This window comes from Callorhinus ursinus, unplaced genomic scaffold (assembly GCF_003265705.2).
Source record: "Callorhinus ursinus isolate GAN/ISIS: 27379988/994484 unplaced genomic scaffold, GSC_fseal_2.0 scaffold54, whole genome shotgun sequence".
In the NCBI taxonomy this organism is placed as follows: Eukaryota; Metazoa; Chordata; class Mammalia; order Carnivora; family Otariidae; genus Callorhinus; species Callorhinus ursinus.
In genome coordinates, this window is record NW_027397116.1 from 9,320,955 (window position 1) to 9,334,178 (window position 13,224).

Consider the following 13,224-nt stretch of genomic DNA (forward strand, 5'->3'; position numbering starts at 1 on the left):
TTTGTTTACACAGAGCATCTGCGTGGAGTGTTGTGCGTTGTTATTACTATTATTATTGTATTAAAACTATTGCTGCCAGTGTCATAAGAAATAAGAAATGAGTGTCTTAGTGTCACAAGAAAATTTATCACTGGTATGAGATTTGGGCACATATACATTAATATTACATTAACATTTAATCTATCGAACCGATTTTTTCCCTACATATTTTATGTGCTAGGTATAATTCTTTTTTTTTACATGATCTGGATATGTGTATATTATGTTTTTTTGTACGAGACATACTTTATTCTGAATCTCAATTATTGCCAAAATAACATCACCAGAAAAATATTATTAAACATCATATGTCATTTTGGTATCTTATAATTGGCTCTCAGCATCTCTGCTTGAGTCTGGTGGTACATTTATAATACCTTTGGTGAATTGCTAACAAATTGGCCAGGACTTAAAAGTTTTCTCCTGCTAAAATTGTCATGTTATCTCTTGTTAAAATTATCATGTTATCAAATTATCTCTTTTGAGCTTCAAAAGCTCTTTGCTGGGTACCCATCTGATCTCGAGTCACACCTAATGCAACCAAATGACCTCCAGACTCACTGCTACCTTTCCCTGTTACCTATTTTCACCCCCCCACCCCACCCCCCAGGCCTGTATTCTCTTTAAAATCCACATCTGCTTTTTTGGTCATTAGACTCCTCCTCCTGTCTTCCTCTCCATTGAATGAAACAAAGTGACTCTGGCTCTCAACCCAGCAACTTGTAAACCCAGCTTGGTTGATTTCATATTTAATTCATTTTTACAGGGCATTGAATTTTGCATAAATAATGTTTGTGCTTCTGTTTACACAGAGCATCCCCATGGGGTGCTGTGCACTGTTATTACTGTTATTATTGTGTTAAACTTATTGCTGCCGGTGTCACATTTAATTGTGAATTAGTAGAATCACTTTTCCTGATGTTGATGTGCGACCACATTTCATGTCTTTACCCACTAACTCATAACTTTATTCATGTGAGAAGGCAATTTCAAAAAGGATAAAGGGGAGAGTCACTGATATTAAAGAGTAACAAGACAAAATAGATAGGCATAAGTCACAGCGATATCTCTTTCAATAGTTTATGAAATTTTTAACAGGCAAAAAGCAGGAAAGGGAAAATTTTCTTTTTGTCTTTAAAGGTTGTCTCTATGTTTAGCAAGTGCAGGCCAAGCATGCTCTCCCTCCCTCCCTCCCTCCCTCTCTGACATGAAGTAAAGTAAGAAATAGTGCCTTTTGAATAGGAGATTTCCTTTAATTACATCGGGGAAGTGATAATGGTAGGTATTGCATGTTTAATGTAATGTTCTGGATGCCCGTTTTTCTTTTTCTCTTTTTTTTTTTCCCTTCACAACCACCTCATCTTGAGCAGAAATAAAAGGTTCAAGGCTTGTCAGCATCAGTTTATAGATAGCTGTTTAAAAATAATGAGATATTGGGTATTGTAAGGCTCAGGGCCGTGTCGCCAGACTCATTTATTTCCATTCACCTTTTGTCAGAATTGCAGACAGAAGACATTCAATTAAAACTTGTCACCTGTTGCAGATGACCTAATTTGTACCTGTATGTGTCATAGATTCGGGCTGCATGCTCATAGATTCGGGCTGCATAAAGCTGAAGCAGCTTTACCCCTGGTGGAACAACATTTCCCCTGCAAAATATTTTGTCTATGGCTATTTCAAATTTCTATCATTTTGATTTCAGCTCCAACCCAGATTATAAATTTAGCACATACCTCTGAACCAGGCAAGAAGAGTGAATCACGTGAACTCTGCAAAAATGGAGGAGGAAGTCCTATGCGCAGAAATCTACAGATGTATTTTGGATGCACCTTGAATCTGAAACAGAGGGAAGCCTTTGTAATTGCCTATGCAAGCCCCACATGTTTAATAGTCCAGATAGCTATCAGGAGACCAAAACGAAAGACTTTCCCTTGCTAATTGTTAATTCATCTGTAGAGCAAGGAAGCTTTAATGTGAGTCATGGCTTTTATCTCTTTTAGTGACTAAGGACTCAGTTAAAAAAAAAAAAAAAAGAGCCCACTTAATGGATATGCATTTTTTCTCCCTGTGTGATTTTCTCCTTTTATTTCAGCAGAACTCAGAGCGTTTCCACACGCAGCCAGGCCATTTCCAAAGTTCCTGAATTGTTGCCATGATATTCCGGTGGAAGTAAATGTAAGCCTCAGCCAGACCAGGGGTGTCTGGTGGAAAAGCCGCTGCTGTCTGGGCCTCCCTCATGAGCTGAAAATGCAGCCAGAAGGTTGCTCTGCATCCGTGGCCCAGGCAAAACAGGCTTGTCTCATTTGCAATAGCAGAAAGAGGAAGGAAATGAATGTCTTTGGGCCTCTGCCTCAGTGGAAAAGCAGAGACACGGAATCTTTTTATTATTTTCGGTTTGTCCACAGTCTCATAGCTGTAAACTTGTTCAAGTCCTGCCCCCCCTTTATGGAGTGATGCACAATCACTAACCCTTCCGTTGAATAAGAGCATTCATTCCTCCCGGGCTCACCCAGCGTTCTGCCTTCCTCCCTAGGCAGAGGGACCCTGCATCGTGCCGCGAGTATTGTTTACCGTGATGATCGGGTTGTATCTGCCTCCAGTTCGAGCTTTTGGAGTAAATACCAAATGCTCTTTTCCAAAAATAGAATTTGATGGCAGGGAAGCAGTATAAACATAGCGCTTAAGAATGTGGGCTCTGCAGCCGTTCTCCCAGCTCCCACCCGTGTCTCTGCCTCTTGCGCGCTCCTTCCGGCTTTCTCATCTTGTAAACAGCGATAATCATAGCACCCCCACCCCACCCCCAGCCATAGGATTGCTATAAGGCTTAAATGTGTTCATATATGTAAAACAATTAACCCGTTGCCTAGACTATAATAAGCTCTTGACAGCCAATGACTGCTAGTAACTGGCTGATATTTTGGTGTATTCCAAGACACTTCATGCAGAGATTGATTCATTCAATTAATAATGAAGACATGGCTTGGGAGGAAAATGTAGGTATGAGGAGTCAAAGACTGCTGAATCAGGGAGCGAAAGTAACAGCATCTCTGTCTGTTTTGAGAAGGGGCCATAGTAGTTGAAGATAGCTGGGGGTTGGTACCTTTTATTTTCTCACACAATCCTCAACAATTTAATATGATTAGTTTCTCCCTGGAGAATATGTGTGAATATACAAATAACTTTCACTCATCCCTGTAAGAGCAGCCTATAAATATGCACAAGTACTCTCTGTTAAACTGGTATGCTCTTTTAGGACATTGTCCCGAAGGAGAACCCCATCAGAGGCTGCCACTAAAATGACCCGCTGCTGTCTCATACTGCTAATCTGCCTTAGCTTCTTTCCCTGCAGCTCCTCAAAGGGATGTTCTCTATCCTCTGTTGGTGATGGTTCCCTCACAGGAATCTCAGGAGAATTCAAGGGCTCTGCTAGGTACCTCTCTTCCCCAAGGGAAGGAGCGTGGTTTCCTTCTGCAGCAAAGGCAACTGCGGTATCAAGAAGACCTAGAGTGGAAGGGAAAGTTCCCACCCTCTTTACCTTCTTGTTTCAGAAGGCTTGCTTTTCCAGGCTGATCTCAAGAACTCAATTACAAGACGTGTGTGGTAACATGCATTTAACACAACGATTTACTTAGCATTCATTAAATTAATCTTTAAAAAACTTCACTGTCTCTTAAAAAATATTATCACTTTAACGTGACTGTCTGCATCTTTCTTAAGTATTCCAAGGGTCTGCGTAATTAATAATTTGAGCAAACCTTTGCTTGGGAACAACATTGTAAAAGCCTGGTCTTTAATTTAGAAAAGTAGGCTAGGGTATCCTTGTATAATTCTCTGAAGGGGAGATCTTTTATTACCCTATGAAATGCCTCTGACTTTGTGCTATTAAAAATGTGAAAAATACGTTTGACTTTGGACTGTATAAAATTGTAAAAATTTCCATTTGGGCATAAAACGTAGACTTAAAATGAGCTGACCTAAGAAGACCTGCCTCTGAACTGTTTTACTTCTCTTGGCCTTTATTTGCCTCACGGCCTATTTTTTTTTCCTCCTTGCCCTATTCTTGCTTTCTCAACTTTGTAAATTCTGACAATGTAGACGATTTGTAATTCCCTTGTGGCAATGTAGGCACATGCAGTATGTGAAAGAAGAAGCGATGTGAAACATTCTACTTGGTAGGTAATGCCAACTCTTAAAATGTTTTATTTAAAAAACAAAAGATAATAGGGGCCTCCACATGAATAGAAAATCCAATTGCCTTAATTAACTTCAAATCCTGTCACACATTGAACATTGTGGGTATCTAATTTCCTGGGAGAAATCTTACTTTTCACCTTTTTCAAAAAAACTGGTTACAAGTCAAGTCCAGACAGAAATGGTTTGTATTTCAACAGACTGAAGAAGGAAAGAGACAGGCTTCATCACCTTTGATGGAAATACCTGGATTCAGTTGACGTCTCTTTAGGGCAAATCTGGATTTCCTAGGTCCAGATCATAAATACTGTTGTTTATCTTTGTGTCTGCTAAACTATTGGGGAGACTTTTAAATGCATTAGGTGAATTGGATAATTATCAGTTCTCTGCTTAAGTTTGTACTGTGTGCTTACAGCTAAGCACACATGAGGGGATAGCATCCTCATTTTTGGTAGAATTTGGATTCAATTCTGTATCTATTCTAAAATAATATCTAAAATGACATTATTAATGACAGGGATGAGCAGTACGTAGAATGGAATACCAAATAATTCTATAAATCATTGGGACATCAAATGAGTATCATTATTTGGCTTGTACCCTTTGAATTATCTTACCACTCCAGCATACCTCAGTCTGTTTCCCTCAGAACTGAGGCAAGGTAGCCTGTTATATTCCATGGGGACAGATTTTTAATACATGATCATGATGCAAAATATGTATCAGTGAAGTAATATAGCAATATTTCAACAAAACAGACATAATAACTTCCCTATTTTCCTTGGCATTTTAAGGTTTATGAAATATTTTAATAATGCATGTGTATCATATCCAAACATATTAATATATTATATAAATATAATATTGGATCATTACAGCAAAACATCCAGAAGGATATCTTGATGTCCGTCTTATATTTGGAAAAATAAATAGGTTAAGGAACTCAACAAAGTTTACAGAGCCAGTTAATTAAAGACCCAGGAAAAAAACTCAACCATTCTGCCTCGGAAACTATGCTTTATTTTTTTAAGACATATTCTTCACCTAATATTTAGGAATAAATTATTATGCTATTATAGTTGGAAACATTAAAAGGGGGATCTTTAATCTTTTCACAAAATCATTATAACAGACTGTGGATCTGGCTAACAAGTTTATATAAATTTATGATACATATTGCATTTTGATAGATGCAAGGCAAACAATTTTAGACTAGATAACCCAAGAAATTTTCTATAAAATAGGAGTTCTTACAATTACATTAAAATATTCTTATCTGGTGACTTTTAATATCTCTTTTTTTCCTCTGAATGCTCTTCATTTTTTTATAGATAGATATTTCTTTTTTAACTCAGCATATCCTTTGCATTTATTCCTATCACTGAGAAATTGTGGTCTAAACCTATGTGTTGTCAAGTGCAATAAAGGTAGAATCTTCAGTTACAGTGTTTGATTTACAGTATTTTAAACATTTTGATTAAATATTTCTGTTCTTTGCATTCTATGTTTCATCTCCATGAAATCAGCATCCTAATACAATGAAGTGTAGTATCCCAGTTACACAGTTTGTTTGCCATCTAGTTTTGTACACTAGAAATTAGATGAACAAGGGAACAGAGCTCTACCGTAGGCAGAAAGTGCTTTAAAAGCAGCAGTAAGGAAATACAGCTTGTTCGTGACTCACAAGCACTACTATTTTCAGTAAATATTTAGGCACTATACCAGTGTCTTTGTTTTGTGAAATTTGCTGTCAAAACCTACTTAATTGCTCTTGAAGTCATCTCCTGATTTCATTTAAACGCTGCTCTGACGTTTCAGTATGACATCTCAGGCTTTATCTAGAACCAAGTGTGTATTTCCATGTTTCACTGAAAGATAATCAACTCTTAAAGTTGTATTATTAAGATACTATGAAAATTGTGTTTTACTTTATCTCATGATAGAATAGTAATCCTTAACATTCGAGTATCTATATTCACTTCAGGGTTCACACAGAACTGTGTCAGCGTTTCCCAAACGGTGTCGCATTAACTCAGAGAACCCACAATTCACATGTCCCATGTGATATTCATAAATATTCCCAAGACCGGATCTTTGGTAAAATTGGTTCGCAAAACACTGCATAGGGCTGCATCTCCTTCTGAGAGTCTTACAGAGGTCATTTGCATTTTAAAGGCTCTGAGAGGCCTTTCAGTAAAATAATCATACCGATGATGCTGTGGAACCAAATGTATTTTCTAAACATTTTGGGAAATGCCATGTACAGCGAACTACTCAGTTGAATTTATTAAGGGATAATGTTATACTGTTTTATCAATTAAGATAATATCACAGAATGAGTCTCTGCCTTGTTCTTACTCCCAAGTAACCTCTGTATTAGATAAAGTGTTATATGGCCCTGTCCTAAAACTTCACCATGACAGACTGGTAACCAAGTTATTAACAAGCTCTTCTCGCCACTCCCCCTATACATGAAACATTTATTTTTAATTCCTTTCTTTCCCTTTTACCTCTTTCCTCAATCTTTTAAATCCCATGCCAGCAAAAACCGCTGCATTTTGACCCAGGGAAGTTTTAGTAACTGCCTGTCTACCTCCTTTTCTGGCTTCACCCCTAGCTCTGCCTCATGAACACAGCCCTCTTGCGACATCCTAGCCTTCTGAATTCTTACAGGAAGCTCCTCTTTCTGTCCCATGTCCAGTCCAAACTTACTCCCAGTTTTCTCTCATTTGGAAGAAAATACAAATGTGCGCCAAAATGTAAATAACATTCTCCTCTGAGACATGTTGACGTTATAATAGGGAACAATCCTTACATCTCACCTTGCAGAGTGTAATTCCGGCTTTCCACAGCATGAAGGTGTCTTCAGTTCACTTAAATCCCACGGGTCCATAGTGAACCCTCTGGTAGACTAGGGAGGGTTGGATCGCTCTTACGTGGTCAGCTTTCATGGGTGACTGGTAAAGAGGATACCAGATTGCCATTGCCTTCAATTTGAGAAACTAGGCTAGTACCAAGTAACAGTTTCTTTGTATTAACTCCCATGGAAATGTGCCTTTCCTTTGGTATGTAAATGTGATTTTGATGGCCTTGCATGAAATGTGTTTCAGGTTTGTCATGCTCTCCCAGATTTGGTTTCCAACCACTGGCCATTTTGGTTTAGCCACCACTTTTTTAAACATTCCTCCAATACCTCTGGACCATTCTGTGTTCTGCAGTCTGTCTCCATAGCACCCATGGGTGATACTCTATGTATTTGACTGGTCTCAAAGATGGATACGTCAGCAGTAAGCCAGTGCCTGTCTTTGCCCACAGGGGTGCGTCTTGACAGAGTACGTGGAGGTCGGCAGAAGTACAAGCGCAGAATAGATGCGGAGAACAGCCCCTACCTGAACCCTCAGCTGGTTCAGCCAGCCAAAAAGCCATGTAAGTACAGCAGATATGTCTGGCTTTCCAACATACAGAATCCTCCCAGTTGGCTCTATGTGTATCAGTTTTGGCATGCCCATCCCTACCGACTCCAAGGAGACTTGTCTTTGTTGGGGGGCTGTGACTCTGTTCCCAAGGACTGCCTTTGAGGAGCAACAGCTACTCCGCTAATTATCTTCTTTTTTTTTCCCTATGATTTTCTCTCCCCTGCCCTTTTTTCACCTAGTCATTTTGTAGAAGCATAAGCATATTAAGGCATAGCTTATATAGTGCGAATTTTACATTTACTGGTTATCTTTATTTCCAGAGGTACATAAAATGGATCATACTGTAATCATTAGTTCATTGGAGCTGTTAGTTTCAGATTTCACAAGAAAGTGATTTTTGTAGTTTTCACTAACTAAATGAGTTTGACTGCTCAACCTCCCAATGAAAATACATTAGGAGCCTCATTAATTTGGCACTATAGAAGGTTAACACACTAGCTAGCAATAGATTAAAACAAGAATAGGCCCTCCTGATAACAAGCATAGGTTGATGGTTCTATCTCAGATGCCTTTATGGGCATTATGAATTGTTTTTAAAGAGTCCCTGGTTTTATAATGCCAGGTTGCAATTTGGAAAGGATGATGGGTACATTGCTAAAACGCAAGCCCCATTCTCTTTGTCATTAACTAGAAGGAGCTGGGATGTAGATTGAGGCAATGACTGCATCCCATTTTCTGAAAAATCAGTTCATAGTTCTAATGCAACAGAACTAGCCTTTTAAGATATTTATGCATAGAGTTCGTACGAGGCACTGAGAAGTGCTTGATGGAAACAGTCCCCACATTTAGCTGTCTCGGTCTCAAGAAGACACAACCAGCACATATCAGAGGAGGCTGCATCCATAGCAGTTGTAGAAGAGTTGTAGAAGAGACAAGAGACAAGGGCAATGTTTGATCTGCTTTCAAGGGAAGAGGAAGTGCCGGCTTCTCATTCCGACTCTCCAGGAGGGGTCGCTGCTGGGCATCACACACGTGAGCATATGGGGATCTGTTAAATAAATAAAACGGACCCTGAACTGTAAATGAAAGGACATTTTAGCTATGTCAAAGGAAAAACAACCAGTTTTACATAAAATTAAAGCTTAAGTGAACATATGGCATAGTTTCCTTTCGTCTTTCCAAAAAACATTATGTTGATTATACCTTCAATTGTCCAATCTGGCATCTCCTCCTCAGCCTGCATAAGCTGTTTGGCATTCTGCAAATACAATCTAGGACTGCATTAAGCAGATTTTGCACATTATAGTAAAAAAACTTTCTGATAATACAATAAAAAGCAATAAACACTAATGCTTAATTTCATTAGAGGTTAGTTTTCCTAGACTCAGTATTATACAGACTGCCCATTTCTCATTCATTTTACATGAGCATTGACCAAAACCATTGATAATTTCCTCGACTGGGAGAAAAATGAGCTCTAGCCCATTTTGCGAGTCCACATGATGGAGGAACATCTATGGTTTTCGGCATAAACCTGAGAAATTGGGAAGTGGCTCGTCAAGTACCTCTAAGGAGATTATAGCAATTTCAGTGAGCTCCATTTGTCTGAGATAAAGAGGACTCCTAATAAATCATTACTCATTATCTCAAGGCCTCTGTGTTAATTTTCCTTAGTCCATCCAATTAGTGTGTTTTTGTAACAAACATTTATAAAACTTAATTTTCAGATCCTGTCAGATAAGTGTCGAGAGGCTGTGCCTGGGCTTTGCTGAGAAAGTGGCTGAGGGAGATTTCTGGACCCTGACTGATTGTTTGTGTACTACAGAAGCCCAAGAATGGAAATTGGGTTCTATTGATTCTAATTAGGGAAACATTAAATAAGATTTACCTGGAAACAGTGCTGCTGGCTATTCCATTTTCTGAATGATGGGAATTTCTTAGCTTCAACCAGATTTCTCCGACCCTTCTGGTCAAGTATCCATTGACTTGGGTCAAGCAGGCAACCATCTTCCCAGGATGAAAAGAACCAGAATCAGGCTTTCCTTTGGGCACATTTTTGTGCCCTTTATTAAATACTGCATTTTCATCTAATCCTGAGAAAACTCACGGTTGCTGACAGGTTTTGTTGCATTGTCAGAGCGATGAAAGTTGAAACTTTTCCAAGCGTAACTAAAAATACAGGGTGTTGTTTCCATAGCATATACAAGAAACAAATGCCATTCTTAACAGATCCTACAAATTAAAAAAAAAAAGAATCTGTATTTATTTTTATTTTTTTCCCTACAAAATATGGTGTTTGGGAATATTTCCTCCCAAATCTGCAATTTCAATTTGGTGATAATTGAATATTACTGTCAATGAATGGTTATCTGTTGATTATTTGCAATAAATGTAATTCATATAGCAGCCATAATAATAAAATGTTAAAATGTTAGAAAAATGGCTAATTATAGCTTGGATAATTTCCTTGTCATTTCGTTAAAGAAGACTAAAGGGAATGCTATGTTTTCAATTCTAAGGTATATGCAGTCTTTTCATTTGGGGCTAAAAAAGTTAAAAACTTATAATGAAAGGAAAATTATCTAGTAAACACAGAGGAAACTGGCTTTGCTCACAAAAGTCCCATTTAATGCCCTGGCTTGCTAGAGTAATAGTACACAGAACACTGAAATATTTGGGTTTATCCTTACCCATTTGTATCTCTTCACTTAGAAGAAAGTATAAAATCTAAAGCTACACATAGAAATTGAAAATAGGGCCAACAAGAAAAATCATTCTGTTAGCAAGGCTTTACCATCCTTCCATAAACTCTCACATGCCCCTGAGCAATAAAACACATTTGATGTGATGATTTCCATTTGTCTCTAGTGTTTATTTTACGAAGGATTTTAAAAACCTATATCACAAATTTCAGACAGATAAATCTGAACCAGAGAATGAACTAAAGACAACAGATGAAAATAGAGGATTAAAGAATTAGACACTCCGAAGAGAAAATATTGTAACATTTAAGTAGGAGTATTTTTCTGGAAACGGATGTTGGCTATATTTGAAAGATTGCCTGGGCGTGTGGGGAGGGAGAGAAAGGAGAGAAATTCCTATTTAATGCATCCCGCAGAGGTAGAGTTATATAGTCAGTAATTCACCCAGGCAGAAGGGCTCTGATCTCTGCTCTTCTTTAAAGGAATTAAGACAATTAATGACTTTCGTGCACATTATGACTATCAGCATAGGTAGTTCTTTGCCTTCCACATTATATTCTATATTTCAGGGGCTGACTGTGGATTTTTAGTTTAAAAATGTTGTACACTATTGAATCTGCTTCCCCAAATCCCACTTAAGAATCAAAGAGTCAACCCAGAAAGCATCTAACTTCTCTTATCTGTTTGCTATAAAAAATTTCATTACAGGACAGATGCTTCATTCCAGCAGAGGCAGGTAGAGCAAAGAAGAAGAAAGGAATGCATCCCGTTACAACTGCAGTGGCTCATTTCTTCCTCTTAAGTTTTCCTGAACGCTGTTTACTCTGCATATTTTGAACCAGAAACAGAATAGTTGGGGTTTATTGTAGGCGATTGGAATGATTTGTCAAAACGCAGCATACTTTAGGGTTTGGGAAAGAGGGATGATGCTGCTAGTGATCTTGTAGTGCTCTGATCTGATCCTGCAGATAACAAGATTGTCTCACATTTGTTGGTGGCCGAACCGGAGAAGATCTATGCCATGCCTGACCCTACTGTCCCCGACAGTGACATCAAAGCTCTCACTACCCTGTGTGACTTGGCTGACCGCGAGTTGGTGGTTATCATTGGATGGGCGAAGCATATTCCAGGTACATTTTCTGAAAAGAAAAAAAAATGAAGGAGAAAAGGTTTCAGTAATTCCCTAATATGTAGTTTTAGGCGTATCCAGAAATTTCTCATTATTGTGTTTTTTTAACTTTTACATTGCTTTTATCATACTTAATTTCGAGCTTTGCTTGACCTTAATAGAATCATAAACCTTTCTCTAGCTGTACCACCTTGAACTCTGGTTATTTTTTTTTTTCACATGCAAAGGTACTATTGCCAGCATAAGGTAAAGAGAATATAACTTTTAAAAAAATCTATGTTTCTCCCTCTTAAAATTCTGAGCTTTCTCCTAAGGAAATCCTTCGCTTTTTTCTTTTCACTTTAAAAAATGTCTTTGTCAGCACACATCTAACGTACCTTTTTTTTTTCCTTTTAAGAATCACTCATTCTGTTGTTCATGGTGGCTGTTTACATTGAATTGCTGTTTGTTATTTACCAGCGCAGCTTTGGTTGACAGTTAGATATTTACCATGAATTTGTACACAAGTTGTAAAAATAAATATTAAATAGACGACCTAAACTTTCTCAGATGGTAACTTAAAAGTAGTATTTTTAAAGTATCCTATTACTTTTCTTTCCTGGCCCATCCCATAACATCCCATAACAGGTAAACACACCTGGTCACAAGTGTTGAGAATTTTAGCAGCCTACCTGAATTATTTCTGTTTGAACTTTGATCTTCAAGTAATTTGTAAATAAGTTTTTGAACGATGAGCAGTGTCTTTCTGGTTTGGTTAACTTATTTCTGTCTCCTTAAACTAGTTTGTCTTTATGCTTTGAATGCTACAGTAATTTCTTTAATCAAATTGATGGAAGTCCCTTTCCCAGCCCACACTGAAACCAATTTCTTGGTCATGATACGCCAGCTATGTTGCTAACAGTCGTAACGAACTGTCAGGCGATATCGCAGTGAAGCTAATTTGAAGTCATTAGGTGTGCAGCGTTCAAGCGACAATTTGTTACAGTGGTTAGGAACACAGCTGACATTTCTGAATGGCTTTGTTCAGTGCAGTTCTAGATGAGGCCAAGCAAATTGTAAACTAATTTAAACATCACTCTGTATTATACTAGCTACTTTGTCTTACACTGTTTGCTAATAAAGCACCCCAAATTAAGTCAAAACTAGTTAAATAGGTGAGCTTGAGTGTGTTCTTTAGAAGATACCTAATAAGGGTTACTACACGTACAAGAAGGTTGAGAATTTGATCATATGGATAGTTGATGCCACATTTCAATTGTAATCACATCTATGTGATTTCTAAAAAAAAAAAAAAAGGGGTATGCTAAAAAGTGTTAAGACATTTGGGAATTGTGACAGTGGGAATTGTCAGAATTTGCTTAAACAGTGTATGAAAACTTATCTAGATGAAAAGTGCTATGAAGGGTTTAGAGCAAAAAAAAAAAATTAACATTTGTTGAAGTAGCCACACTTTTTTAGATAATCAATATGTATCATTTGTATTTATATATTTCATTACTTCATATATATAGACATGTACACACATGCACATACATACTCACATTTTTTTAAAAATTTTTTAAAAAGATTTTCTTTTTAAGTAATCTTTACACCCAATGTGGGGCTCAAACCAACAGCCCTGAGATCGAGAGTTGTACGCTCTACCGAGTGAGCCAGCCAGGCACCTCTATACTCACATATTAAAATACCGTTATTCTGGGACACCTGGGTGGCTCTGTTGGTTAAACGTCTGACTCTTGATTTTGGC

At 37.8% G+C, this 13,224-nt stretch overlaps 1 protein-coding gene across 12 annotated transcripts in view; it reads left to right on the forward strand.

The window, feature by feature from the left end:
* Positions 1–13,224, forward strand: part of ESRRG (estrogen related receptor gamma) — a 616,331-nt gene that overhangs the window by 543,939 nt on the left and 59,168 nt on the right. For all 12 annotated transcript variants that reach the window (XM_073884096.1, XM_073884099.1, XM_073884098.1 and 9 more), the window contains 2 exons: positions 7,546–7,656; positions 11,317–11,478. In XM_073884096.1, the coding sequence (XP_073740197.1) occupies positions 7,546–7,656; positions 11,317–11,478 (273 nt within the window). The remainder of the gene's footprint in view (positions 1–7,545; positions 7,657–11,316; positions 11,479–13,224) is intronic.